The sequence below is a fragment of the Heterodontus francisci genome, chromosome 39 (genome assembly GCF_036365525.1).
Source record: "Heterodontus francisci isolate sHetFra1 chromosome 39, sHetFra1.hap1, whole genome shotgun sequence".
Taxonomy (NCBI): domain Eukaryota; kingdom Metazoa; phylum Chordata; class Chondrichthyes; order Heterodontiformes; family Heterodontidae; genus Heterodontus; species Heterodontus francisci.
In genome coordinates, this window is record NC_090409.1 from 38,186,747 (window position 1) to 38,212,586 (window position 25,840).

The 25,840-nt window shown below is 50.2% G+C and overlaps 1 protein-coding gene across 1 annotated transcript in view; it reads right to left on the reverse strand.

Moving 5' to 3' along the window:
• The window catches only part of cadm4 (cell adhesion molecule 4), a 141,210-nt gene that overhangs the window by 109,101 nt on the left and 6,269 nt on the right, over positions 1 to 25,840 (reverse strand). Inside the window, exon 2 of the mRNA XM_068018504.1 lies at positions 14,516 to 14,668. Within this exon, the coding sequence (XP_067874605.1) occupies positions 14,516 to 14,668 (153 nt within the window). The remainder of the gene's footprint in view (positions 1 to 14,515; positions 14,669 to 25,840) is intronic.

Sequence of the window (25,840 nt, forward strand, 5' to 3'; positions counted from 1 at the left end):
GTCTCTATCACGAGGGACAAAGTATTTGACTAACTAATGGGACTAAAGGCAGACAAGTCACCAGGACCTGATGGCCTGCATCCAAGGGTTTTAAAGGAAGTGGCTGCAGAGATAGTGGAGGCATTGGGCAAAATATTCCAGAACTCACTGGATTCTGGGAGGGTCCCAGCGGATTGGAAAACCGCAAATGTGACGCCCCTGTTCAAGAAGGGAGGGAGACAAAAAGCAGGAAACTATAAACCAGTCACCCTAACATCGGTGGTTGAGAAAATGCTCGAGTCCATTATTAAGGAAGAAATAGCAGGATATTTGAAAAAGCTTAACACAATCAAACAGAGTCAACATGGTTTTGTGAAAGGGAAATTTGCTAGAGTTCTTTGAGGATATAACAAGCAGAGTTGATAAAGGGGAACCGGTAGATGTAGTGTATTTAGATTTCCAGAAGGCATTCGATAAGGTGTCACATAAAAGGTTATTGCACAAGATATGAGCTCACGGTATTGGGGGTAATGTATTAACATGGATTGAGGATTGGTTAACTCACAGAAGACAGAGAGTCAGGATTAATGGGTCTTTTACAGGTTGGAAAGACGTAACTAGTGGAGTGCCACAAGGATCAGTCCTAGGGCCTCAATTATTCACTATCTATATTAATGACTTGGAGGAGGGGGCAGTGTGTAATATATCCAAATTTGCTGATGATACAAAAATAGTTGGGAGGGCATGTTGTGATGAGGACATAAGGAATCTTCAAAGGGATATATAGGTTGGGTGAGTGGGCAAAAACTTGGCAGACGGAGATTAATGTAGGAAAGTGTGAGGTCATGCACTTTGGTAGGAAGAATCAAAAGGCAGACTATTATTTAGATGGAGAGAGACTTCAAAAAAGTGCAGCACAGAGGGATCTGTGTGTTCTTGTACATGAAACACAAAAAGTTAGGATGCAGGTGCAGCAAATAATTAGGAAGGCAGATGGAATTTTGGCCTTTATTGCTGGGGAGTTGGAGTTTAAAAATAGGGAAGTCTTGTTACAACTGTACAGGGTGTTAGCGAGGCCACACCTGGAGTACTGCGTACAGAATTGGTCCCCGTATTTAAGAAAGGATATACTAGCATTGGAGGCAGTTCAAAAGAGATTCACTCGGCTGATTCCTGGAATGAAGGGGTTGACTTATCAAGAACGGCTAAACAGGTTAGACCTTTATTCATGAGAATTCATAAGAATGAGGGGAGATCTTATTGAAACGTACAAGATTCTGAGGGGGCTTGACAGGGCAGATGTTGAGAAGATGTTTCCACCAGTGGGGGAATCTCGAACTAGGGAACATAGTTACAGAATAAGGGGGTCACACATTTAAAACTGAGATGCGAAGGAATTTCTTCTCTCAGAGGGTAGTGAATGTCTGGAATTCTCTACCTCAGAGAGTTGTGGAGGCTAGATCACTGAAAATATTTAAAGAGGAGGTAGATAGATATCGGGGAGGTGAGGGCTATGAGGAGCTGGCACGAAAGTGGAGTTGAGGTCTGAGGTAGATCAGCCATGATCTTATTGCATGGCGGGGCAGGCTATGAGGGGCTGAATGGCCTACTCCTGCTCCTATCTCTTATATTCTTATGTTCACTGATCCTTGTTGGCAGGACTGGGAATCTCTTCTCCCCCACATTCTACACTGAGCTCCCCCCATCCACCCATTTGCGAACAAACTGGACTTGCATTTCTCTAGCACCTTTCACCTCCTCAGGACGTCCCAAAGTGCTTCACAGCCAATGAAGGACATTTGGAGTGTGGTCGCGGTTGTAATGTAGGGAACGCGGAAGCCAATTTGCGCACAGCAAGATCCCACAAACAGCAATGTGACCCAGATCATCTGTTTTTTTTTTAGTGATGTTGGTTGAGGGATAAATATTGTCCCCAGGACACCGGGGAGAACTCCACCCCCCACCCCCCACTCTTCTTCCAAATAGTGGCCGTGGGATCTTTTACACCCACCCGAGAGGGCAGACGGGGGCCTCGGTTTAATATCTCATCTGAAAGACGGCACCTCTGACAGTGCAGCACTCCCTCAGTACTGACCCTCTGACAGTGCAGCACTCCCTCAGTACTGACCCTCCGACAGTGCAGCACTCCCTCAGAACTGACCCTCCGACAGTCCAGCACTCCCTCAGGACTGACTCTCCGACAGTGCAGCGCTCCCTCAGCACTGACCCTCCGACAGTGCAGCGCTCCCTCAGCACTGATCCTCCGACAGTGCAGCACTCCCTCAGTACTGACCCTCCGACAGCGCAGCACTCCCTCAGTAATGACCCTCCGACAGTGCAGCGCTCCCTCAGTACTGACCCTCTGACAGTGCAAGGCTCCCTCAGTACTGACCCTCTGACAGTGCAGGGCTCCCTCAGTACTGACCCTCCGACAGTGCAGCGCTCCCTCAGTACTGACCCTCCGACAGTGCAGCACTCCCTCAGTACTGACCCTCCAACAGTGCAGTAGTCCTTCAGTACTGACCCTCTGACCTTGCAGCACTCCCTCAGTAATGACCCTCTGACAGTGCAGCACTCCCTCAGGACTGACCCTCCGACAGTGCAGCACTCCCTCAATACTGACTCTCCGACAGTGCAGCTCTCCCTCAGTACTGACCCTCCGACAGTGCGGCACTCCCTCAGTACTGACCCTCCGACAGTGCAGCTCTCCCTCAGTACTGACCCTCCAACAGTGCAGCGCTCCCTCAGTACTAACCCTCCGACAGTACAGCAGTCCCTCAGTACTGACCCTCCGACAGTGCAGTACTCCCTCAGTACTGACCCTCCGACGGTGCAGCTCTCCCTCAGTCCTGACCTTCCGACCTTGCGGCTCTCCCTCAGTACTGACCATCCGACAGTGCAGCGCTCCCTCAGTACTGACCCTCTGACAGTGCAGCACTCCATCAGTACTGACCCTCTGACAGTGCAGCACTCCCTCAGGACTGACCCTCCGACAGTGCAGCACTCCCTCAATACTGACCCTCCGACAGTGCAGCTCTCCCTCAGTACTCACCCTCCGACAGTGCAGCTCTCCCTCAGTACTGACCCTCCAACAGTGCAGCGCTCCCTCAGTACTAACCCTCCGACAGTGCAGCAGTCCCTCAGTACTGACCCTCCGACAGTGCAGTACTCCCTCAGTACTGACCCTCCGACAGTGCAGCTCTCCCTCAGTCCTGACCTTCCGACCTTGCGGCTGTCCCTCAGTACTGACCCTCCGACAGTGCAGCGCTCCCTCAGTACTGACCCTCCGACAGTCCAGCACTCCCTCAGTACTGACCCTCCGTCAGTGCAGCGCTCCCTCAGTACTGACCCTCCGACAGTGCAGCACTCCCTCAGTACTGACCCTCCAACAGTGCAGTAGTCCTTCAGTACTGACCCTCTGACCGTGCAGCACTCCCTCAGTACTGAACCTCCGACAGTGCAGCACTCCCTCAGTACTGACCCTCCGACAGTGCAGCTCTCCCTCAGTCCTGACCTTCCGACCTTGCGGCTGTCCCTCAGTACTGACCCTCCGACAGTGCAGCGCTCCCTCAGTACTGACCCTCCGACAGTCCAGCACTCCCTCAGTACTGACCCTCCGTCAGTGCAGCGCTCCCTCAGTACTGACCCTCCGACAGTGCAGCACTCCCTCAGTACTGACCCTCCAACAGTGCAGTAGTCCTTCAGTACTGACCCTCTGACCGTGCAGCGCTCCCTCAGTACTGAACCTCCGACAGTGCAGCACTCCCTCAGTACTGACCCTCCGACAGTGCAGCACTCCCTCAGTACTGACCCTCCGACAGTGCAGCGCTCCCTCAGTACTGACCCTCCGACAGTGCAGCGCTCCCTCAGTACTGACCCTCTGACAGTGCAGCACTCCATCAGTACTGAGCATCTGACAGTGCAGCACTCCCTCAGTACTGACCGTCCGACAGTGCGTCACTCCCTCAGTACTGACCCTCTGACAGTGCAGCACTCCCTCAGTGCTGACCCTCCGACAGTGCAGCACTCCCTCAGTACTGACCCTCCGACAGTGCAGCACTCCCGCAGTACTGACCCTCCGACAGTGCAGCTCTCCCTCAGTACTGACCCTCTGACAGTGCAGCACTCCCTCAGTGCTGACCCTCCGACAGTGCAGCACTCCCTCTGCACTGCCCTGGGAATTCCAACCTAGATTTTAGTTCTCATGTCTCTGCAATGAGACTTGAACTCATGACCTCTGACTCAAAGGTGAGAGTGCAACTCACCGAGCCCCTCAGGGAAGGAACTGAGAGGCTCCAGTCTCTGGAATCTCTTTGTAATATTCCAACCTTGGCATTATATCTCTCAGTGCGATGGAAGTAACAAACATATTAACACACAAAATTCCTCTTTTCGGTGAGTTTTTCACCCCTTCAAAATGGCGAAGAAACAAATTCCACGTGAGCTGGGCAGTGTGCCTTCACCTCTTACTCTTCTAAACTCCAGCAGGTACAAGCCTAGCCTCTCCAATCTTTCCCCATAAGACAACCCGTTCATTCCAGATATTGGTCTCTTAAACCTTCTCTGTACTGCTTCCAATGCATTTACATCCTTCGTTAAATAAGGAGACCAATACTGTACACAGTACCCCAGATGTGGTCTCACCAATGCCCTGTATAAATGAAGCATCACCTCCCGACTTTTATATTCAATTCCCCTCACGATAAACGATAACATTCTATTAGCTTTCCTAATTACTTGCTGTACCTGCATCCTAACCTTTTGCGATTAATGCACTAGGACACCCAGATCCCTCGGCATCTCAGAGCTCTGCATCTCTCACCATTTAGATAATATGCTGCTTTTTTATTCTACTGTATGAAGCAATGATTTCAGAATGCACATCACTACAATTGTTAACATCTCCTCAAAATATTTTTCTCTTCGTATCATTATCCAATTGCCTTTTGAAAGCCACCATTGAATGTTCCTCCACCACACTCTCAGGCAGCGCCTTCCACATCCCAAACACTCGCTGACCAAAAAGGTTTCCCCCCTCCCCCATTCCGCCATTGCTTCTTTCACCAATCGCCTTAAATCGGTGTCCTCTGACTCTCCATCCTTCCACCAACGGGAACAGTCTCTCCCGATCGACTCTGTCCGGAGCCCTGGAGGTTTCGAACACCTCGATCAAATCTCCTCTCAACCTTCTCCTCTCGAAGGAGAACAGTCCCGGCTTCTCCAATCTATCCACGTAACTGAAGTCCCTCCTCCCTGGAACCGTTCTGATGAATCTTTTCTGCACTCTCTCTAAAGCCTTCACATCCTTCCTAACGTGTGGAGCCCAGAATTGGACACAATTCTCCAGTTGAGGCTGAACCAGTGTTTTGTAAAGGTTCCCCATAACTTCCTTGCTTTGTGTGCTGTCCCTCTATTTATAAAGCTCAGGATACTGTATACTTTATTCACCACTTTCTCAACCTGTCCTGCCGCCTTCAATGATTTGTACACATATACACCCAGGTCCCTCTGCTCCTGCAACCCCTTTACAATTGTACCCTTTATTTTATATTGTCTCTCCTCATTCTTCCCAACCAAAATGAATCACACTTCTCTGCATTTAATTTCATCTGCCACTTGTCTGCCCATTCCACCAGTCTGACTGTGTCCTCTTGAAATCTATCACTATCCTCCTCACTGTTCACAATACTTCCAAGGTTTTGTGTCACCTGTGTCTCTCTGTCACCTCACCCCCCCCCCCCCCCCCCCCCGCCCCACTGAATTTACATCGAATCCCAAGAAAGGACGGTGACAGTAAATGGGCACGGGACGATTCAGATCCACTATAAAATCCTCAGTTCAGCTGATAGAGCTTTCCACCAGCTTATGAAGTAGCTGAACTCCTTGATTAGATTACTAGCTTGTAATCACAGAGATAGCCATTATTCTCCCTTGTCAGGCCAATTACATAGCAATTTGAACTTTAGGCTGTCAAATGTAACAAGACACAGCCTGTAATAATGCGTGGAAGCAGTCACTTCCAATCATTTCGCAAGCAATTACATTGCTCACCGAGAACTTTACATCTACCACCCCCACCCCCTAGGGATGTCACGGAGTCTCCACTGAGCAGGTATCGTGACTGCTTATTTGCTTACCGTTTACGACACTCTGTAAAACCTACCCATTTGACAAAGCTTTTGGTCACCTGTCCTGATATCTCCTGACGTAGCTCAGTGTCAAATTGTGTCTGATGGGAGGCGGGGAGTGGGCTTTGACAGGGTAGACGCTGAGAGACTGTTTCCCCCCACCTGACTGGAGAGTCTAGAACTGGGGGGGGGGGGGGGGTGGTGGGGGTGGGGGGGGCGGTCCCAGTCTCAGGGTAAGGGCTCGGCCATTGGGGACTGAGATGAGGAGGAATGTCTTCACTTAGAGGGTTGTGAATCTTTGGAATTCTCTACCGCAGAGAGCTGTGGATGATCAGTCGTTGAGTATATTCAAGACTGAGATGGAGAGATTTTTGGGCGCTGAGGGAGATCGAGGGATAGGGCGGGAAAGTGGAGTTGAGGTAGAGGATCAGCCATGATCTTATTGAATGGGGTAGCAGGCTCGAGGGGCCGAATGGCCTCCTCCCGCTCCTGTTTCTTACGTTCCTCTAATCACCATTGTTTTACTTCATTAAAGGCGCTATATAAAGTATTTTCAGCATGGAAACAGGCCATTCGGCCCCTCTGCTCCGTGCCGGTGTTTTTGCCCCACACGAGCCTCCTCCCACCTCCCTCTCACCCCATCACCATATCCTTCTATTCCTTTCTCCCTCACGTGTTTATCCAGCTTAAACGCATCGATACTATTCACCTCGACCACTCCCTGTGGGAGCGAGTTCCACATTCTCACCACTCTCCTGGGGAAAGAGGTTTCTCCGGAATTCCCCATTGGATTTATTAGTGACTGTCTGATATTGATGGCCCCCGAGTTCTGGTCTCTCCCTCACAAGTGGAAACATCTTCTCTACGTCTACCCCATCGAAACCCCCTTCATCATTTTAAAGACCTCAATCAGGTCACCCCTCAGCCTTCTCTGTCCTAGAGAAAATAGCCCCAGCCTGGTCAGTCTTTCCTGATAGTTTTTACCCCTCAGTTCTGGGGTCATTCTAGTGAATCTTTTTTGCAGCTTCTCCAGTGTCTCTCTGCACTCAGAGCTGCCCATATAGTAATCCTTCGACAAAGCATTGGGGATTTCTCCCTGTGTGCCCTGGATCAATATCCCTCACCCAACATAGACAAAAAAAAGCACTGTCTGGACAGTATCTCTTTGCTGATTGTGAGATCTTGCTGTGTGCAAATTGGCTGTCGCTTTTCCTACATTACAACAGTATCTATGCTTCAGGAAAGGACTGTGACGCTTTTGGTGAGGGGGTCCTGGGGTGCTTTTGCTTTCATCCCCGTGCCCAGTGCAGCACTCCCTCAGTACTGACCCTCCGACACTGCAGCACTCCCTCAGTACTGACCCTCCGACAGTGCAGCACTCCCTCAGTACTGACCCTCCGACAGTGCAGCACTCCCTCAGTACTGACCCTCCGACACTGCAGCACTCCCTCAGTACTGACCCTCCAACAGTGCAGCACTCCCTCAGTACTGACCCTCTCATCGTGCAGCATTCCCTCAGTACTGACCCTCCGACAGTGCAGCACTCCCTCAGTACTGACCCTCCGACAGTGCAGCACTCCCTCAGTACTGACCCTCCGACACTGCAGCGCTCCCTCAGTACTGATCCTCCGACAGTGCAGCGCTCCCTCAGTACTGACCCTCCGACACTGCAGCACTCCCTCAGTACTGACCCTCCGACAGTGCAGCACTCCCTCAGTACTGACCCTCTCATCGTGCAGCACTCCCTCAGTACTGACCCTCCGACAGTGCAGCACTCCCTCAGTACTGACCCTCCGACAGTGCAGCACTCCCTCAGTACTGACCCTCTCATCGTGCAGCACTCCCTCAGTACTGACCCTCCGACAGTGCAGCGCTCCCTCAGTACTGACCCTCCGACAGTGCAGCACTCCCTCAGTACTGACCCTCCGACACTGCAGCACTCCCTCAGTACTGACCCTCCAACAGTGCAGCACTCCCTCAGTACTGACCCTCTCATCGTGCAGCATTCCCTCAGTACTGACCCTCCGACAGTGCAGCACTCCCTCAGTACTGACCCTCCGACAGTGCAGCACTCCCTCAGTACTGACCCTCCGACACTGCAGCACTCCCTCAGTACTGATCCTCCGACAGTGCAGCGCTCCCTCAGTACTGACCCTCCGACACTGCAGCACTCCCTCAGTACTGACCCTCCGACAGTGCAGCACTCCCTCAGTACTGACCCTCTCATCGTGCAGCACTCCCTCAGTACTGACCCTCTCATCGTGCAGCACTCCCTCAGTACTGACCCTCCGACAGTGCAGCACTCCCTCAGTACTGACCCTCCGACAGTGCAGCACTCCCTCAGTACTGACCCTCCGACAGTGCAGCACTCCCTCAGTACTGACCCTCCGACAGTGCAGCACTCCCTCAGTACTGACCCTCCGACAGTGCAGCACTCCCTCAGTACTGACCCTCCGACAGTGCAGCACTCCTCATTACTGTCCCACGCACAAATTCACTGAATTATTGGGAGGTTAGGGAATGGGTGTTTGTGATATTTTCCCTCCCCAATAGTGTGAAAGGCCCTGTAATATCACTGTTTATCCAGTCACTGTCAGAATCTTGCCACCAAGACACAGATGGAGTTTAATGACCCATCATTTCAAAAACACCATTCTGCATTCCAATTAACACTTAGCTGTGTCCTTTTGAGAGAAACACACTGCCAGACATTCAAATAATAATTGCATTTATTAATAAATAAATCTACTTTGGAATTGGCCAATTAAAACCCTTAGTAGCACACTCTCTCTAATAGACAGCTCTTCACATCAATAATTTAATTTGCACTTCATAACACTTGTAAGGTCATTGAGCTCCCGAGAATTCTTCAATTAAATATTTAAACCTGCCTAGTTTTTTCGAAAGTGTTTGCTCCCAATTCTTTCTCCAACTGCTTTCCTCCAAATATTGGCCCAATGGCCTGCAGGGAATATTAATACAGCCCTTTCGTTCCTGCAATGCCTGCTGGGATAGGGCTACCTCCATTGACGTCTCTGGGGAGGGGGTAGCAATGGGAATCCAACAGCCCAGCCAAGCTGTTCTAGTACAGCTACAACACTGGCATCTGCCCGGCAATGTGGAAAATTGCCCAGGTATGGCCTGTACACAAAAAGCAGGACAAGTCCAACCCGGCCAATTACCGCCCCATCAGCCTACTCTCAATCATCAGTAAAGTGATGGAAGGTGTCATCAACAGTGCCCTCAAGCAGCACTTGCTTAGCAATAACCTGCTCAGTGACGCTCAGTTTGGGTTCCGCCAGGGCCACTCAGCTCCTGACCTTATTACAGCCTTGGTCCAAACATGGACAAAAGAGCTGAACTCAAGAGGTGAGGTGAGAGTGACTGCTCTTGATATCAAGGCAGCATTTGACCGAGTATGGCATCAAGGAGCCCTAGTAAAACTGAGGTCAATGGGAATCAGGGGGAAAACCCTCCGCTGGCTGGAGTCATACCGAGCGCAAAGGAAGATGGTTGTGGTTGTTGGAAGTCAATCATCTGAGCTCCAGGACATCACTGCAGGAGTTCCTCAGGGTAGTGTCCTAGGCCCAACCATCTTCAGCTGCTTCATCAATGACCTTCCTTCAATCATAAGGTCAGAAGTGGGGATGTTCACTGATGATTGCACAATGTTCAGCACCATTCGTGACTCCTCAGATACTGAAGCAGTCCGTGTAGAAATGCAGCAAGGCCTGGACAATATCCAGGCTTGGGCTGATAAGTGGCAAGTAACATTCGCGCCACACAAGTGCCAGGCAATTACCATCTCCAACAAGAGAGAATCTAACCATCTACCCTTGACATTCAACAGCATTACCATCGCTGAATCCCCCACTATCAACATCCTAGGGGTTACCATTGACCAGAAACTGAACTGGAGTAGCCATATAAATACCGTGGCTGCAAGAGCAGTTCAGAGGCTAGGAATCCTGTGGCGAGTAACTCACCTCCTGACTCCCCAGAGCCTGTCCACCATCTACAAGGCACAAGTCAGGAGTGTGATGGAATACTCTCCACTTGCCTGGATGGGTGCAGCTCCAACAACACTGAAGAAGCTCAACACCATCCAGGACAAAGCAGCCCACTTGATTGGCACCCCATCTACAAACATTCACTCCATCCACCACCGACGCACAGTGGCAGCAGTGTGTACCATCTACAAGATACACTGCAGTAACTCACCAAGGCTCCTTCAACAGCACCTTCCAAACCCGTGATCTCAACCAACAAGAAGGACAAGGGCAGCAGATACATGGGAACACCACCAACTGCAAGTTCCCCTCCAAGCCACACACCATCCTGACTTGGAACTATATCACCGTTCCTTCACTGTCGCTGGGTCAAAATCCTGGAACTCCCTCCCTAACAGCACTGTGGGTGTACCTACCCCACATGGACTGCAGCGGTTCAAGAAGGCAGCTCAGCACCACCTTCTCAAGGGCAATTAGGGATGGGCAATAAATGCTGGCCTGACCAGCGATGCCCACATCCCATGAATGAATAAAAAACCAATACCTTGTACAACTGCAGCAACAAATCTCCACTTTTACATTCCATTCACCTTGCAATAAAGGATAACATTGCATTATCCAGCTTCATTACTTGCTGTACCTGCATACCAATGTTTTGTGTTTCGTGCACTGGGACACCCAGCTCCCTCTGCATCTCAGAGCTCTGCAATTTCTCTCTCTCCCTCTCTATTTAAATAATATGTTGCTTTTCTATTTTTCCAGCCAAAGTGGACAAGCTCCTAGTTTCCCAGATATGCAGAAGACAACAGATGAGGTTTTGCAATAGGTCAGAGATCAAGGTGAAACTGGAGGAATGGATATGAGCGTCCTTGGGAGGGTGTGGAGAAGATTTACCAGAATGGTTCCAGGGATGGGGGATTTTAGTTGCAAGGTTAGGTTGGAGAAGCTGGGGTTGTTTTCCCCGGAGTAAAGGAGATTGAGGGGAGATTTGAGAGAAGGTAGACCAGGACAAACCGTTCCCATGACAAGGACTAGGAGACAAAGATTGACAGTTTTGTGCAAGAGATGCAGTGGGGGGTGCGAGGAAGAACTGTTTTACACCGCAAGTGGTAATGAGCTGGAACTTACTGCCCACGAGGGTGGTGGAAGTGGAGACGATGAATCATTTCAGAAGGAAACTGGATGATACTTGATGGAAATAAAATTGCAGGGCTACAGAAGTAGATTGGGGGAATGGGACTGACTGGATTGCTCTGCAGAGAGCTGGCATTGACTCGATGGGCTGAATGGCCTGTGTAGGGTTATGATGGTGTCATGGTTGGGCTACTCATCTAGAGATACAGAGGCCTGGATTATTAACAGCACACCAGCTGCCAGCTGTGGCTCAGTGGACAACAGCCCCAGCTTTAGATCTGAGGATTGTGTGTTTGAGGCCCACTCGGGAGCACACATCCAGGCTGACAGTCACAGCACCAGTACTGAGGGAGCGCCGCACTGTCGGAGGGTCAGTACTGAGGGAGTGCTGCACTGTCGGAGGGTCAGTACTGAGGGAGTGCCGCACTGTCGGAGGGTCAGTACTGAGGGAGAGCTGCACTGTCGGAGGGTCAGTACTGAGGGAGTGCTGCACTGTCGGAGTGTCAGTACTGAGGGAGTGCTGCACTGTTGGAGGGTCAGTACTGAGGGAGTGCCGCACTGTCGGAGGGTCAGTACCGAGGGAGTGCTGCACTGTCGGAGGGTCAGTACTCAGGGAGTGCTGCACTGTCGGAGGGTCAGTACCGAGGGAGTGCTGCACTGTCGGAGGGTCAGTACTCAGGGAGTGCTGCACTGTCGGAGGGTCAGTACTGAGGGACTGCCGCACTGTCGGAGGGTCAGTACTGAGGGAGTGCCGCACTGTCGGAGGGTCAGTACTGAGGGAGTGCTGCACTGTCGGAGGGTCAGTACTGAGGGAGTGCTGCACTGTCGGACGGTCAGTACTGAGGGAGTGCCGCACTGTCGGAGGGTCAGTACCGAGGGAGTGCTGCACTGTCGGAGGGTCAGTACTCAGGGAGTGCTGCACTGTCGGAGGGTCAGTACTGAGGGAGTGCTGCAGTGTCGGAAGGTCAGTACTGAGAGAGTGCTGCACTGTCGGAGGGTCAGTACTGAGGGAGTGCTGCACTGTCGGAGGGTCAGTACTGATGGTGTGCTGCACTGTCGGAGGGTCAGTACTGAGGGAGTGCTGCACTGTTGGAGGGTCAGTACTGAGGGAGTGCTGCACTGTCGGAGTGTCAGTACTGAGGGAGTGCTGCACTGTCGGAGGGTCAGTACTGAGGGAGTGCTGCAGTGTCGGAAGGTCAGTACTGAGAGAGTGCTGCACTGTCGGAGGGTCAGTACTGAGGGAGTGCTGCACTGTCGGAGGGTCAGTACTGAGGGAGTGCTGCACTGTCGGAGGGTCAGTACTGAGGGAGTGCTGCACTGTCAGAGATGCCGTCTTTCAGATGAGACATTAAACCAAAACCCCCGTCTGCCCTCTCAGGTGGGTGTAAAAGATCCCACGGCCACTATTTGGAAGAAGAGCAGGGGGGGAGCTCTCCCTGGTGTCCTGATTTTTGCACGGTGGGACTCCCACAACTACCGGAGTCCCTGACGGAGAGACTCTCGAAATGAAACAGCGTACTGTCTCCTTTCGGTTGTACAGTGGAGAACTGATGTGTATTTCCCATGTTCAATTTCTGTTACTGTTGCTCTGCGCTCTTTAATGAACTGAATTCATTTCCTGCAGATTCTGCTGAGATGTAATCATCTCCAATCGTCATTGCCTCTGCTCCCAAGAACTGGCTAATTAGTGTTAAACTAATCTTTGTCCTTTGGGCTGTCATGCGTTGACATCTCAATTCCTGTTAAGTTACAGATACTCTGCTTACTTGACTGCAGCCTCCAGTCTTAACCCAATGTGTGTGCCTGATTTGAAAATTCTCATGCCTGCGTTTGGATCCATTCATGGCCTCCTCCCCCCACTTCCCTCCCTATCTCAGGAACCTCCTCCGAGATCCCTGCATTCCTCCGATTCTGGCCCGTTGAGCATCCCCGCCCACAGAGTTTACCATCACTCCACCACTGGTGGGATCACAGGCAGAGGGGAACAGGGTGAGGGGGTGTGGACTGAGGGGATGGGATAGGTCAATGACAGCCTTCCCACCCATAGGTCAACTGAGGCCCTTAAATGGCTATCAACATCCAGTTAAGGGCCTCTTCCCACCGCTGTTGGGATCTATGGGAAAATGAGGTATCCCCCTGCACCCCCCCTCGCAGGATTGTGGGGTAGGAGGTGGTCCCTCCTCTGTGGGCATTCGGTGGCACATGGAGGGCCTAGGCCGAGAAACGATGCACCTCACGGATTCCCCTCCCCCGGGCTTTACGACGACTGCGCCCCCCCCCCCCCCCCTCACCCTTGCCCCACAACCCCCTCGGAGGGGCCTTCTGGACCGGCTCTGGCAACCCCGCCTCACTTACCAGAGGTCCGGGGTTCCAGCGCTGGGCCTGGGCCCGAGGCCTCTGCAGTACCGGCAGTAGCCACGGCTCCCAGTGACGCTGCCGACACTGCTGAGCTGCCGGCCGCCTGATTGGCTAGCAGCTCTTGGAGGCGGGATCCCCGCCGTCATGGGGACGGGGGATCCCGGCGCGGGACACTTAAGCTTCCCAGCACTGCAGGATCCCTCCACAAATTGTGAAGGAAAGCTCAAGGTCTTTATAGGGCTCTAGTCATGCCCACTGACCCGAGATGATTCATGATAGCACAGCAGGGCTTTACAGTGAACAAGAGCCACAAACATGAGGTAGTTCCTGCAGCACCACCACCAATCTATTGTCCCGGCTCCCATCACTATTGTCTGCCCATCTCGTTTAACAATGCACCGACAAATTTGAGCCAAACAGGCACGAGCCACACATCCGGGACTATTGACAGAAACTAAGGAGGGCAGTGAGCTAAATTGTACCCTGACACATGCTGGCACCGTCTCACTAATCCCAGCCACTTACAAGTATGACAAGAGCAAACGAACATGAAACTCTCATTTGGAGGAACTATTTCTGTTGGTTGGGGAGCCCAGGGTGAGACACATTACCTGAAAACTAGAGACAATCTCTCATAAATCTCTCAGACGCAAAAGCTGGTAGATGTTTGGAACTCTCTCCCGCAAAGCAATGCTGGAACAATTGTTAATTTTAAATCTGATCGATTTTTGTTTTAAGGGATATGGGGGCAAAGGCGGGAATATGGAGTTGGATCACAGGTCAGCCGTGATCTCATTGAATGATGGAACAGACTCGAGGGGCTGAATGGCCTCCTCCTATTGCTGCTTTCCTCATCCTATGAAAACACAGGGTATCTTGAATGCCGTGTTCGCTGTGTTCACTTACCTAGCACGGTTACCACGGCAACCTGGTGATGGGTATCCTCAGTGTAGAGCTGACAGTAATAACCGCCTTCGTCCTCCACTCGGATGTCTGACAGAGCGATGCGCAGCAGCTTGTGAGTAAATGAGACAAGTTGGAAGCGTTCGTCTTTCAGAGCTGAGAGGCAGGAGAGACAGAGAAAAGGGACATCAGACATTGGATCCAATCAGAAAACATTCCAAAACACAAATCCCCAACTCCTGGGCTCATTTACAGCCTATCCCTGCTCTGAGATCTTCTGAATTCCCGCCTCTTAACTTCACTGGGCAGCACTGTCGGAGGGTCAGTACTGAGGGAGTGCTGCACTGTCAGAGGGGCAGTACTGAGGGAGTGCTGCACTGTCAGAGGGGCAGTACTGAGGGAGTGCTGCACTGTCGGAGGGTCAGTACTGAGGGAGTGCTGCACTGTTGGAGTGTCAGTACTGAGGAAGTGCTGCACTGTCAGAGGGGCAGTACTGAGGGAGTGCTGCACTGTCAGAGGGGCAGTACTGAGGGAGTGCTGCACTGTCGGAGGGTCAGTACTGAGGGAGTGCTGCACTGTTGGAGGGTCAGTACTGAGGGAGTGCTGCACTGTCAGAGGGTCAGTACTGAGGGAGTGCCGCACTGCCGGAGGGTCAGTACTGAGGGAGTGCTGCACTGTCAGAGGGTCAGTACTGAGGGAGTGCTGCACTGTCAGAGGGTCAGTACTGAGGGAGTGCTGCACTGTCGGAGGGTCAGTACTGAGGGAGTGCTGCACTGTCGGAGCGTCAGTACTGAGGGAGTGCTGCACTGTCGGAGGGTCAGTACTCTGTTACTCTGCTACTTCAATTAACTGTTAATGTTTCTGTCGCTGATATAAATACAGTCGGGTGGAAAAGATTAATTCGAAACAACACCCTTAAAGCCATAAACCACACTTAATCCCAACCGCCCACTCAGTACACTCCCTTCCTTGAAACACAATGCCTACTATCTGCAACAAGACACTGGCGGGTTAGAGGGTTAATCCCCTCCACTGGGAACAGGATGCCCAGTGTCTGACTGTAACTGGGGAGAGGTGGGTGAGAGCGTTAATCCCCCCCCCACTGGGAACAGGATGCCCAGTGTCTGACTGTAACTGGGGAGAGGTGGGTGAGAGCGTTAATCCCCCCCCCACTGGGAACAGGATGCCCAGTGTCTGACTGTAACTGGGGAGAGGTGGGTGAGAGCGTTAATCCCCCCCCCACTGGGAACAGGATGCCCAGTGTCTGACTGTAACTGGGGAGAGGTGGGTGAGAGCGTTAATCCCCCCCCCACTGGGAACAGGCTGCCCAGTGTCTGACTGTAACTGGGGACAGGTGGGTGAGAGCGTTAATCCCCCCCCCACTGGGAACAGGATGCCCAGTGTCTGACTGTAACTGGGGAGAGGTGGGTGAGAGGGTTAAGAGGAAAATTGGACTCAATATTTTTCAATTGCTGTGTGAAATAGTTTGATTCACTGAAATCGATTGTATATCTGGTGTGCTGGTCTTTTAAATAAATCATATTTAAATATCTGAAAGAGATAAATGAAGCTGGAGATTTCGTCAGCCTGAAACAGTCAGCAGTATATTTAACCCTATCAGACAGGGAGACGTTAAATGCTGCAATCAGCATTCCAAATTCTCCTGGATTCTGTGCAAACAGCGTCCACTTTCCCTCAGACTAAACTAGTGGTCATTCTGGGATGAAGAGAGAGAGGCAGGAAACTAACATAGTATGGGGAGACAGAGTGAGAGTCCGAACAGGGGAGTGAGAGACAGAGAATGGGAGAGAAAAAGAGTGAGACAGAACAGGAGAGAGAGAAAAAGGGCGAGAGAGAGAGAACAGGAGAGAGAGAGAGAAAGAGGGAGAGAGAGTGAAAGAGCATAGGAGAGAGTGAGAGAGAGACAGACGGACAGACAGGAGAGAGAGAGAAAACAGGAGATAGAGAGTGTGAGAGAGTGACAGAATAGGAGAGAGAGAACAGGAGAGAGAGAGAGAGTGAGAGAGACAGAACAGGAGAGAGAGAGAAAACAGGAGAGAGAGTGAGAGAGAACAGGAGAGAGAGAGAGTGAGAGAGACAGAACAGGAGAGAGAGAAAACAGGAGAGAGAGTGAGAGAGAACAGGAGAGAGAGAGAGTGAGAGAGACAGAACAGGAGAGAGAGAAAACAGGAGAGAGAGTGAGAGAGAACAGGAGAGAGAGTGAGAGACACAGAACAGGAGAAAGTGAGAGAGAGAACAGGACAGAGTGAGAGAGAGAGAGAGAACAGGAGGGAAAGAGTGAGAGGGAACAGGAGAGAGAAACAGAACAGGAAGGGGGGCGAGAGAGAGAGAGAGAGAGAAACAAAACAGGAAGGGGGGCGAGAGAGAGAGAGAGAGAGAGAGAGAGAGAGAATGCGACAGAACAGTAGAGAGAAAGAGAAAATGTATGGGCGTGAAAAGGAGAGAGCGTGAAGCAGAAGAGGAGAGAGAGATTGTGGGTGGGAAAAGGACAGTGTGTAGAGGCTGGCAAAGGAGAGATAGTGTGGGTCGCAACAGGAGGGAGTGCGTGGCGGAACAGGAGGGAGAGAGAGAGTCAGAACAGGAGAGAGTGAATGTGTGTCAGAGCAAGAGAGAATGTGAACAGATTGGAGAGAGAGAGAGAGAGAGAGAGAGAGAGAACTGGAAATGTATTTGAGCAGGAACGGATTGACAGTGTGAGGCAGGAGATGAGAGTTAACAAGAAAACCAGAAAAGGACAGAGAGTGAGAATGAAAGCACGGGTTAGAATGTTCCTGTATGCAATGATATAAATGCCCGGATCAGTATGAGTGTAATAAGAAATTACAATTGAAAAAGTCCTAATATTATACTTTACAAATCACCAAACACATTAAGATCCGAGGATGACTGCACGCTGCCAGAGGGGAGTTAAGTCACAAGTAAACTGCATTTTTTAGAGACATGTCTGAATAGAAACACTTCAATTGACTGTGACAATATTGCCTCTGGACCACTCATGGAGAAATTTTCTCACCTTCTGACATAAAAATGCAGTCAGGTTATTTCGTCATTTCGGTTTTCACCGCCCCCTGACGGTCAAGTGGCAGGTGCCTCGCCCGTGAGCTGGGGCGGCGTGTGCCTGCTAGCTATTCGCCTGCAGGGGCAGCACGCTCACGCCTATTGCTCCCCTCGCCCGTTGAGTACGCGCCCAGCGGACCACCGGCCTCACGCCCACTCTGCACAATTCCTAACGCGTTGCTTCCTTCAAAGTCTTTCGCTGAAAACAAAGAAACTCTTAAATCCTTAGAGAGTCTGAGGTCACGACCTTCCACCTTTCAACTGCTATTGAGAATGCATGCTGGTAATGTGCGCAAACCGCACATGCTCAGATGTGAGTGAAAGCAGTCGCCAACTGCTGTGAAATAAAAGTACTGCCAAAAGCTCACTCTTTGGAGAACTTTGAGGAGAAAGAGACTATGGTGAAGACAAGTCGATAAAACCTGGCCACATCATTGCGAATTGTGCACTTTTACCCTTTTTTTAAAAAAAAAACATCGTTTCATTCTGGATCATCAGAAATTTCAGTTACTGAGAAAAAAATTGGCGGGAGAAGCAGTTTTCAGAAAACATTTATCTTGCTTTGCAAGTGAGAGGAAACAGTGGCCAGTTAACACTGCAACTGGGGTGACAGGTGATTAGTTACAGGTAAACAAAGGAGGAAAGCTTGGACGTTTCAACATTCATAAAGTTTGCCTTGGGGGTTTGATCAAAACTCACAGCTGATGAAGAGTTTGATAGATAAATGCAACGCTCACTTTATGGAATAAGGGTCTAAGCAATTTACTGCTGTCGCACATTTCAAAATGATTTCTTGTAAAAATGCTGATTGCTATCTGCTTTCAAACTCATGGATGCGCATCACTTTTGAGTCCATTGGCTTCATTAACTTGCTGGTCCCTAGTTAAAGCCATCAGACACACAATCTTTTTTTGGAACGCACTGCTTCTCACAGTCTTGCTGTTTAATTGCTTGACTTGTTGAAAGCAGGATTGATGCCTATCTGCTTCACTGCACTGCACAATTAAGACGGAACAGGGACTCAGATTCAAATTTAGGCTCCGGTCCATTGTAGCTTTGCAACCCAGTTGCGTGTTAACCCTTTCAGTGCCGTGCGTCCAATCCACCCCTTATGGCGACAACCTCAGTTCAGTGCTTAGCACTCTCTCTTGCCTTGGGGTCAGAAGGCCTTAGGCTCGTGTTCCACTCTGGTGCTTTGAGGCCGACTCTCCCAGTGCCAGTACTGAGGGAGTGCCACGCTGTTGGAGGTGCCGTCTTTCGGATGAGACATCAAACAGAGGCCCCGTCTGCTCTCTGAGATGGATGTAAAAAGTCCTGCGGCCATTACTGGAAAAACACGGGAAACAGGAGGAGGCCATTCAGCCCCTCCAGCCTGTTCCGTCATTCAGTGAGATTATGGCTGATCTGTGATCTAACTCCATATTCCCGCCTTTTCCCCATATCCCTTAATACCTTTGGTGAACAAAAATTGATCAGTCTCAGATTTAAAATGAACAATTGATCCAGACATCGATTCCCGTTTGCGGAACAGAATTCCAAACTTCTCCCACCCTTTGTGTGTTGAAGCGTTTCCGAATTTCACTCCTGAAAAGGTCTGGCTCTAATTTTTAGACTCGGCCCCCCGAGTCCGAGACTCCCCAAACCAGCGGGAATAGTTTCTCTCTATCGACCCTATCAGTTCCCACTTCATATCCCAAAATCTTCGATCAAATTACCCCTTAAACCTTCTAAATTCCCAGGGAATACAACCCGAGTTTGTGGAATCTCTCCTCGTAATGTAACCCTTGGTGTCCCGGTATCATTCTGGTAAATCTACACTGCACTGCCTCCAAGGAAAATATCTCCTTCCTAAGGTGTGGGGCCCAGAACTGCTCCAGGGTAACTCCAGGTGTGGTCTAACCAGGGCTTTGAAAAGCTGAAACATTACTTTTCCCCCCTTTGTATTCTCGTCCTCCAGATAGAAAAGGCAGCTTTCCATTAGGCTTTCTCATTATTTTCTGTACCTCTCCGTGACATTTTAATGATTAGTGTCCCTGGACCCTCCAAGTCTCTTTGGACCTCCACTGTTTCTAGCTTCTCACCATTTAGAAAGTCCCCACGTTTGATCCTTTTTAGGTCCAAAATAGATGACCTCATATTTGCCGACATTGAAATCCATTTGCCACGGTTTTCCCCATTCAGGTGATCTATCAATATCTCTTTTTGTAATTTTATGCTTCCATCGACATTGCTTACAATGCTGCCCATCTTTGTGTCATCGGCAAATTTGGAAATGTCAGTTTCTATTCCACCATCTAAGTCATGAATAGGGTGAGTAGTTGAGACTGCAACACGAATCCTTTTGGGACACCATTCGTCACATCCTGCCAATTAGAGTTACCCACCCATTATCCCAACTTTCTAAGCAGAGGGGAGTTCTCCCCGGTCTCCTGGGACCAATATTTATCCAATATTTATAAATACATGAGGGAGAAAGGAATCGAAGGATTTGGTGATCGGACGAGATGCAGAGGAGGTGGGAGGAGGCTCGCGTGGAGCAGAAACACCAGCACAGAGCAGACGGGCCGAATGGCCTGTTTCTGGGCTGAAAATTCAAAGCAATTCCACATAAAGCAACGTTCCATCCCCCCGGGGCCCGAGGTGGGGCTTCGACCCCCCAAATCTCCGGCCCACCAACCACGCTACGCTGGCACAGGACGGTATTGGGGGGAGAATTGTAGATTGGTTTGGATTTGGTGGGAGAAGGAAAAGATTGCGAGGCAAATGCTGCATGGGATCCACCGGCAGAAAGAAGCTAACGCTGGTTGAAGGAATGATGCAAATTGTTTCCCGATATCCGAGGCTATTATCTTTCCTGCTGTGTTGTTACAGTTTGCTGAATTTATCATGTAATCTCTCCCAATCATTCTGCAATCATTGAGCAGGTAATGTCAGGAATAGCACACTGAGGAAGTGTGAGTCAGTGGTGAAGGATCATCAAATAGTGAAAATAGTGGAAAACCGGAGTTAGACACATTAATCACCGGTCAGGTTTAAGATGTCCTGAAGAATCTGACAGCAACGATAAAACAAGGAGAAAGCAGGGTAGGATCACGCAGCTGAATCATTCGGGAGCGGCACTGATGTGGTGTGGCAGCTACTGATAGACATCTGGGAAACGGGCAACAAACGAAAGGGAAGGGAGTCAACCCAAACCAACACCCGTCCTCTCACCTCCTCCCTCCCCGCCTCTGCTCCCACCTAGCCCGCCCTTCCCCCGCCGTCCGGGATCCCAAACATTCCTTCCAGGTGAAACAGCGATTTACTTGTGCTTCTTTCAATTTAGCGTTCGCTGCTCACAAGGCAGTCACGACTACATAGAGGAGACTAAACGCAGACTGGATGTGCCGAGCGCACCTCCGTTCAGTCCACAAGCCTGACTGACACCAGTCAACCTGTCATTACAATTCCCCGCTCCCACTCTGACCTCACTCTTGTCGTCCTCCTGCACTGTTCCGATGAAGCTCAGCCCAAACTCAAGAAATAGCACCTCATCTTTCGATTGGGCACTCGACAGCCTTCCAAACTGGACGCTGAGTTCAACAATTACAGATTATTATTACTCCTGCTCCCACTTTTCCCAACAGTGGCCGATTGCGAGTGTTTCTCCTCTTTACGCCATCTCTTGTTTCCTTGACTTGGTCCCATGAGCGTCCCCTTGCTCCCTTTTTGTTATTTAATCTCTCCCGCCCTCTGTCCTGTCACACACCTTCCCTTTTGTGTTTCTTGTTTTTATTCCAACATCTCGGATGTCCTGGAGTGATCGGTCAGAGGTAAAGGGGCATTGAGATGGTCCCGAGTGTCAGAGGGACTGCGTTATGAGAGAAGCCGGGAGACATTTGGACATTTCATCTTTGAAAGATCTATCCAATTAGTCCCCACTCTCTCCGCACCCCCCTGCTCTTTCCCCCATCGTCCTGCAAATTTTTCCCCTTCCAGTATTTCTCCGATTCCCCCTTTTGAAAGTTACTATTGAATCTGCTTCCACCGCCCTTTCAGGCAGCGCGTTCCAGATCACAACAACTCACTGCGTCAAAAACATTCTCCTCCTCTCCCCCTCTGGTTCTTTTACCCATTATCCTCAATCTGTGTCCCTCTGGTTACCGACCCTCCTACCACTGGGAACAGTTTCTCCTCAATTACTCCATCAAAACCCCCTCATGATTTTGAACGCCTCGATTAAATCTCCCCCTCATCCCTGGGAACAGTCCGGTAAATCTCCCTCTGCACCCTCTCCAAGGACTCGACATTTTTCCTAAAGTGTGTGGTGACCGGAATTGGACACAATTCTCCAGCTGGGGTCTAATAAATAATGTGTTTTATGAAGCTTTGGCGGAATATCCTTTTGTCTCTATTTATACTAAAGCAGTGCTGCATTGTCGGAGGGTCAGTACTGAGGGAGTGCTGCATTGTCAGAGGGTCAGTACTGAGGGAGTGCCGCACTGTCGGAGGGTCAGTACTGAGAGAGTGCTGCACTGTCAGAGGGTCAGTACTGAGGGAGTGCTGCACTGTCAGAGGGTCAGTACTGAGGGAGCGCTGCACTGTCAGAGGGTCAGTACTGAGGGAGCGCTGCACTGTCAGAGGGTCAGTACTGAGGGAGTGCTGCATTGTCGGAGGGTCAGTACTGAGAGAGTGCTGCATTGTCGGAGGGTCAGTACTGAGAGAGTGCTGCATTGTCGGAGAGTCAGTACTGAGGGAGGGCTGCACTGTCAGAGGGTCAGTACTGAGGGAGCGCTGCACTGTCAGAGGGTCAGTACTGAGGGAGTGCTGCACTGTCAGAGGGTCAGTACTGAGGGAGCGCTGCACTGTCAGAGGGTCAGTACTGAGGGAGCGCTGCACTGTCAGAGGGTCAGTACTGAGGGAGTGCTGCATTGTCGGAGGGTCAGTACTGAGAGAGTGCTGCATTGTCGGAGGGTCAGTACTGAGAGAGTGCTGCATTGTCGGAGAGTCAGTACTGAGAGAGTGCTGCACTGTCGGAGGGTCAGTACTGAGGGAGCGCTGCTCTGTCGGAGGGTCAGTACTGAGGGAGTGCTGCACTGTCGGAGGGTCAGTACCGAGGGAGTGCTGCACTGTCGGAGGGTCAGTACTGAGGGAGTGCTGCACTGTCAGAGGGTCAGTACCGAGGGAGAGCTGCACTGTTGGAGGGTCAGTACTGAAGGAGTGCTGCACTGTCGGAGGAGCAGACCTTGAGGCGAGATGTGAAACTGAGGCCCCCATCTGTCCTCTCAGGTGGATATGAACGTAGTTTTCAGGGAGAGGAAATCTAGCAGGGAATCCCTGCCCCCGATTACTCTGCAGTGACACCCCCACTCCCAGCCTGTACTGGAAAGTGAGTGGGTAACACTTCTGGGCTCAATAGTGATTCTTCCCATGGTCGGATAGCCACTTGTTACTTGCTGTCAGCACTCAGATACTAAATATTACATACTAAGTACAGCACGGAAACAGGCCATTCGGCCCATCTGCTCCGTGTTGGTGTTTCCGCTCCACACAGACCTCCTCCCACCCCCCTCTCCATCTCACCCTATCACCATATCCTTCTATTCCTTTCTCCCTCATGTGTTTATCCAGCTTCCCCTTAAATACATCGATACTATTCACCTCAACCACTCCCTGTGGGAGCGAGTTCCACATTCTCACCACTCTCTGGGGAAAGAGGTTTCTCCTGAATTCCCCACTGGATTTATTAGTGACTGTCTGATATTGATGGCCCCGAGTTCTGGTCTCTCCCCCCCACAAGTGAAAACATCTTCTCTACGTCTACCCGATCGAAACCCCTTCATCATTTTAAAGACCTCAATCAGGTCACCCCTCAGCCTTCTCTGTCCGAGAGGAAAGAGCCCCAGCCTGGTCAGTCTTTCCTGATAGTTCTAACCTCTCAGTTCTTGGATCATCCTCATAAACCATTTTTGCACCTTCTCCAGTGCCTTTCTATGTGTAACATGGAGACCGGAACTGTGCACAGTGCTCCAAGTGTGGTCTAACCAAGGTATATGGAGATTGGAACTGTGCACAGTGCTCCGAGTGTGTTCTAACCGAGGTGTACGGAGACCGTAACTGTGCACAGTGCTCCACGTGTGGTCTAACTGAGGTATATAGAGACCGGAACTGTGCACAGTGCTCCGAGTGGGGTCTAACTGAGGTATATAGAGACCGGAACTGTGCACAGTGCTCCGAGTGCGGTCTAACCAAGGTATATGGAGACCGGAACGGTGCACAGTGCTCCGAGTGGGGTCTAACTGAGGTATATAGAGACCGGAACTGTGCACAGTGCTCCGAGTGTGGTCTAACCGAGGTATATGGAGACCGGAACGGTGCACAGTGCTCCGAGTGGGGTCTAACTGAGGTATATAGAGACCGGAACGGTGCACAGTGCTCCGAGTGGGGTCTAACTGAGGTATATAGAGACCGGAACTGTGCACAGTGCTCCGAGTGTGGTCTAACTGAGGTATATAGAGACCGGAACTGTGCACAGTGCTCCGAGTGTGGTCTAACCGAGGTATATGGAGACCGGAACTGTGCACAGTGCTCCGAGTGCGGTCTAACTGAGGTATATAGAGACCGGAACAGTGCACAGTGCTCCGAGTGTGGTCTCAAGACTGGAGTAAAAACAGAAAGTGTTGGAAATACTCAGCAGGTCTGGCAGCATCGGCGGAGAGAGAAGCAGGGTTAACGTTTCAGCTCTGTGAACTTACATCAGTACACAGAAAAGTTAACTCTGTTTCTCTCTCCACAGATGCTGCCAGACCTGCTGAGTATTTCTTGGAGTTTCTGTTTTTATTTCAGATTTCCAGCATCTGCAGTGTTTTGCTCGAACCAAGTTTCGATACACGTTGGATGAGCTGCCAATTGTGAACAATTTGTTGCCACAAGTCACAGAAAGTAGAAAGTCAGAAGTGAGAGGCTGGATTTATTCTATTCCTTCTGTTGAATTTAAATAGAAAAACACAATTTGCAAAAGAGAATTCTGTAAAATGCCATGAAAGTCACTGCAGTTTAATAGATTCCTGCACAGTCGTCCCAGTAATAATGAGGTTATAAAGGATATTGTACATCTGGAAACATAAACCTGTGAATTATTGCCTTTCCCAATGCTGCATCAGCCCCAGTTGCTCAGCAACACTGCAATAAATCTGCATTCTTCATTTATCCAAGTCACAAGACTTTCCAATAATTATTAACACAATCAATCCATATTACAATGGCTGTCAGTCTCAGCTATACCCATGTGTAGCTTTAATGTCATTGAATATGGGATGGATTGTAATGTGTTGTCTTTAGGTACTGTACAGCCTGATGTGTGCGTCTGTGTGTGTGTGCCTGTGTGTGTGTCTGTGTTTGTGTGTGTGTGTCTGTGTTTGTGTGTGTGTGTCTGTGTTTGTGTTTGTCTGTGTGTGTTTGTGTGTCTGTGTTTGTGTGTGTCTGTGTGTGTGTGTGTGTGTCTGTGTGTGTGTGTGTGTCTGTGTTTGTGTGTGTGTGTGTGTCTGTATTTATGTGTGTGTACGTGTGTATGGGTGTGTGTTTATGTGTGTGTATGTGTGTGTGTGTGTTTATACGTGTGTATGTGTGTGTGTGTCTGTGTTTATGTGTGTGTACATGTGTATGGGTGTGTGTGTTTATGTGTATGTATGTGTGTGTGTGTCTGTGTTTATGTGTGTGTGTGTTTGTGTTTATGTGTGTGTATGTGTACGTGTGTGTGTGTGTCTGTGTTTGTGTGTGTGCATGTGTACGTGTGTGTGTGTGTCTGTGTTTATGTGTGTGTACGTGTACATGTGTGTGTGTCTGTGTTTGTGTGTGTGTCTGTGTCTGTGTGTGTGTGTCTGTGCTTGTGTTTATTTGTGTGTACGTGTACATGTGTGTGTGTGTGTCTGTGTTTGTGTGTGTGTGTGTCTGTGTTTGTGTGTGTGTGTCTGTGTCTGTGTTTATGTGTTTGTACGTGTGTGTCTGTGTTTATGTGTGTGTGTGTTTGTGTGTGTACCTGTGTGTGTGTGTGTCTGTGGGTGTGTGTGTGTGTGTCTGTGTTTATGTGTGTGCATGTGTGTGTGTGTGTTTCTGTGTGTGTCTGTGTGTCTGTGTTTATGTGTGTGTACGTGTGTATGGGTATGTGTGTTTATGTGTGTGTCTGTGTTTATGTGTGTGTACGTGTATGCGTACGTGTGTGTGTCTGTGTATGTGTGTCTGTATTTATGTGTGTGTATGTGTACATGTGTC